Raw genomic sequence first — 4,779 nt, 5'->3', positions numbered from 1 at the left:
TGTGTGTGTGTGTGTGTGTGTGTATATATGTGTACATATATGTGTGTGTGTGTGTATATATATATGTGTGTGTGTGTATATATATATATATAGATACACACACACATATATATATATATATATATATACACATGTATGTATATGTATATATATGTGTATGTATACATATATACTGTATGTATGTATATATATATATGTATATATATATATATACATATATACTGTATATACTTATATTTATATATATAATTACTCTACTGTACTGTACTGTGATGTTCATATAAATTGTATGTATATGTATCAACAATAGATGGCAGCACAGTGTCACTAGTTTTTTCAGCAAAGCAACATAGCTGAAACTTCAAGGTAATGTGTGTCCTGTAGCTGGTGTGGAACTGAGCGGTCACTGTCACGGGCAGAGCCAGTACAGACTATCCATAACATGAGCACTGAGTCTTTGACCCGTTCAGAGATTTTTGGACAACTCAGGAGGGAGCTTCATGGAGAAGATCCATCCAGCTACTCCAATACACACATATTCATCATCCTGGGGGCGTCTGTAAGTACATGTCTTACAACATGTAATAATGATGTTTAATCAGGCACAAATGGCATATCTTATATAACCATTTTGGTTTTGTTGACCTTCCTGCATCAAATCTAGTTGTAGAGAAGTATTGAGGTTCCAAAGGTTAACATGTATTCCCACTGGTGGTCAGAGCATAAAAAGTGTAAAGTTCTGTGAGTTTAGTGTATTCCACAAACTTTTTTCAATACTCAAACAAGCCATTAACTTCCTTACACTTTAACCCCTTATCCAGAGTTCATCTGTTCTTTGGACTTTAGACTGATCCTGTGTCAAACTGAATAGCTTCTTAGCCTGCTGATTGGATCTGGTTTTATTTGCACAGGGAGATCTTGCTAAAAAGAAGATCTATCCAACTTTATGGTGAGTAAAAGAAAATTATAGCTGACACATTAAATGACCACAGAGTTGTAAGAAAGTTGTTTGGTCACTTAGTGAGGTCAGGTGTTTGACCCTTGACCAAAATGTTCCACTTTACTGCTTTTCACTGACTGTCCATTGTTTAGGTGGTTATTCAGAGATGCCCTGCTCCCAGATGATATACACATTGTGGGTTTTGCTCGATCCAACCTGACTGTAGAGGACATTAGAACAGCATGTCTGCCTTACATGAAGGTAATACATGTAAGGCTCTTTGGTGGTTACACAAAGCTCAAATTCCTCAAGAGGTTTTAGAATAACTCTAATGTTCCCTTAGGTCACAGATGAGGACAGGAAGAGTCTATCAGCTTTCTTCAGTAAGAACTTGTATCTGCGTGGGCAGTATGATGATGGCAGCTCCTTTGACCGACTCAACAGCCATCTGTCATCTCTGCCAGGAGGAACAAGCGCCAACCGGCTCTTCTACCTGGCACTGCCGCCCACTGTTTACCACCATGTCAACACAAACATCAGAAACCACTGCATGAGCCTCAAGTTGGTACCTTTTCACAAATGAGTGATATTTGAGCTGTTTGGTCACATTTTTTCTAATCAGCTTTATTCATGGCAGAGGTTGGAACAGGCTAATTGTTGAGAAGCCGTTTGGTCGGGACCTTCAGAGCTCACAGGAGCTGTCAGGACACCTGTCCTCCATGTTCACAGAGAACCAAATCTACCGGATAGATCACTACCTGGGAAAAGAGATGGTCCAGAACCTCATGGTTCTCAGGTAAAGCTACACATATCTCTGAATACTGAATCAGCGAGTACCATATTTTCTGGACTATAAGTTGCTTTGGAGTATAAGTCGCATTCATTTAGACGTGTATTTCACAAAGTGCAAGAACAGACATTTAATCTGAAATAACAATACCACACAGAACATATGGGATCCTGAACAGGCCTAATTAACATAAGCCAACAAGTCAGACAAGCAAGTTACCATCTTCTGTGTCGCTTCTGCAGAAGAGGAACAACATATAGCTATCAAAGCCTAGAGGGCCCTCTCGTGACTGCAAACAGTAATGTTTACTCTTTGGTTGGTGTCAGTATGAATGAACATTTAACACGTCAGTAAAAATTACGTCATGAATGGGGGAAAAAAACGTATATAAGTCGCTTCGGACTATATGTCACATGACTGGCCAAACTATGAAAAAAGCGTGACTTAAAGCCCGGAAAATATGGTATTTTTCATTCAACCTTTATTTAGACAGGTTAATCCCATTGAGCCTAGGGGACTCATTTACAAGAGACCTGATTTCTTAACAAAGTATGTAGCTATAGGCTATAGTATGTGTAATCCAAAAGGTTGATGCAGGTATATTGTTATATTACATCTTAACAATGTTTATTTCTTACTCGTAGGTTTGGAAATCGGATTTTTGGACCAATCTGGAACAGAAACAGTGTGGCTTGTGTGGTCATCACCTTTAAAGAACCCTTTGGTACTCAGGGTCGTGGAGGATACTTCAATGACTTTGGTATAATTAGGTGAGGAAAGTACCAGGAATTGATTTAGTTGTTACTTGGTAAACGTGCTCAGATTCAACTTCTGTCCTTTGTAACACAGAGATGTCATGCAGAATCATCTGCTCCAGATGCTCTGTTTGGTTGCAATGGAAAAACCTGCCTCCACCAGTCCAGACGATGTGAGAGATGAGAAGGTAGCATCAGAGACTAGAAGTGAAGACGTTTTCAGTGACAATATTATCATTTCATTACAATCTTATTGAAGGGTTTTTGTTGTGATGCTATAGGTGAAAGTATTAAAGTGTATAGCACCCATTGTTACGTCAGATGTGGTGCTTGGTCAGTATGCTGGAGATCCTGATGGGGAGGGCCACGCAAAGCAGGGTTACCTCGATGACCCTACAGTACCAAAAGACTCCTCCACTCCAACTTTTGCCACAGCAGTGCTTTATGTTCAGAATGAAAGATGGGATGGTGAGGCTCTTACAACTATCTTTTCATGCCTTACTTCTTCTCTTTTATTTTTATCTCGGGTCCTACAGTTTTCTCCCTCAGCCATCTTAACTATCACTGAATTATCGTCCTTTAGGAGTTCCTTTCATTCTGCGCTGCGGTAAAGCTCTGAACGAGCAGAAAGCAGAAGTGCGTCTGCAGTTCACGGACGTGCCGGGAGACATCTTTGGTGAAGGCTGTCAAAGGAATGAGTTGGTGGTGCGGGTGCAGCCAGATGAAGCCATTTACCTGAAGATGATGACCAAGAAGCCAGGGGTCCACTTCTGCCCCGAGGAGACTGAGCTGGACCTCACCTACAAGAGCAGATACAAGGTGCTCTAAATTCTTTGGCAGCCATCATCCTGGTCTAACCATTAATTATTTTTTTTTGTTTATTGTCACTATGTAAATGTAAACTTATTTCAAAAAGTTTTTGAGCAATTGCATAATAATACTAAACCATGCTCTGCTTTAACCGATATAGCAAAGTGTGGCATTTTTATTATTGTTGTTATAATATATAATCATATATGTACTAAACTATATCTGGATTATCATAAAAAATTATATTGGATAACTGACTTTTCTCCTGTTGGTCCTTAACACTGAAATAAGTGAATGATCAGTTTAGTTTTTAATTGGTAACATTTATCTATAGAGTGTGAAGCTTCCAGATGCTTATGAAAGACTGATCCTGGATGTCTTCTGTGGAAATCAACTGCACTTTGTCCGCAGGTTGGTACCCTCATTCACTGTTCGAAGCAGCGAAAATGCATTTTAAGAAAGATGAACACCCAACTTTTCAGACTCTTGAGTTTTTTACAGTCTGTGAGTGAAGGCTTTAGCAGAGAAAACAGTTCATGATTTTTCATCCATTCATTTATTTATTTATCTGTAAATGTATTCTCATCTAGCATTTTTGTGTTCCAGTGATGAGTTGCGAGAAGCTTGGAGAATCTTCACCCCTCTTCTTCACCAACTAGAGGGAGAAAAGAAACCCCCTATTCCTTACACACATGGAAGGTAAAGTCTTTCAAAACACTGAGATATTTTTTTTTAAGCTAATTATTGCTCACAAGTATATTTTTTATTTTTCTTCTCATTTTCTTGTGTCCACAGTCGTGGACCTAGTGAAGCAGATGATCTTATGAAGAAAGTGGGATTCCAATATGAGGGAACATACAAGTGGGTGCAGCCCATCACAACCTGATGCTTCATTCATTGTACAAATAAATTCACATACTTATGAAAACGTTTGTATGAAACTTTAGAGTCAATAAAGTTTGCTGCAGTCGCTGCTGAACCAGTCTGGTTTTGTCATACACAACAGAGCCCTGCGTTTCACACCTAAACTAAAAGTTTAGTAGCCTGATTTGGCGAGTACATCTGAGATTTACAGACAAATTATGTTTCATCCAAAGTCATTATTAGGCAAAATAAGACCAGCAGAACAAAACAATGTTGCATTGTCTAATAAGACCAAAGTAGATGCTCAATAATCCAGGTACAATGTTCAGTCAAGTCATCTAGACGATTTCTTTGTTTTTTTTTTGCTGCGACGTTTTGTCCTTCATCCAAAGGACTTCTTCAGTCCAAGGAGTCACTAACAAACTGGATCACCAGCAAACTGTTTTTTGTTTTTTTTTCCATTATGGGACTGTGGTATTTGTGGGACTCCAGTTTGTTTGTGACTCCTCGGACTGAATAAGTCCTTTGGATGAAGGATGAAATGTCGCAGCAAAAAAAAAAAGAAGAAAGCGTCCAGATGACCTGACTGAACGTTGTTGGATTGTCTAATAAGGTTATGT

At 38.9% G+C, this 4,779-nt stretch overlaps 1 protein-coding gene across 1 annotated transcript; it reads left to right on the top strand.

Moving 5' to 3' along the window:
- The first annotated feature begins 357 nt into the window (after nt 1-357).
- On the top strand, nt 358-4,181 carry LOC119416923 (glucose-6-phosphate 1-dehydrogenase). The gene is made up of 12 exons (XM_037684119.1): nt 358-559; nt 912-949; nt 1,093-1,201; nt 1,284-1,501; nt 1,578-1,736; nt 2,375-2,500; nt 2,580-2,673; nt 2,767-2,953; nt 3,069-3,304; nt 3,630-3,706; nt 3,902-3,994; nt 4,091-4,181. Exons 1-12 carry the CDS (start codon nt 443-445, stop codon nt 4,179-4,181), a joined length of 1,545 nt encoding a protein of 514 aa, XP_037540047.1. The 5' UTR covers nt 358-442.
- Nucleotides 4,182-4,779: the final 598 nt, after the last annotated feature.

Source organism: Nematolebias whitei, chromosome 11 (genome assembly GCF_014905685.2).
Source record: "Nematolebias whitei isolate Nwh7 chromosome 11, NemWhi1, whole genome shotgun sequence".
NCBI lineage: Eukaryota > Metazoa > Chordata > Actinopteri > Cyprinodontiformes > Rivulidae > Nematolebias > Nematolebias whitei.
Note: the sequence above shows the minus strand (reverse complement) of the source record. Positions and strands in the feature narration are given on the sequence as shown.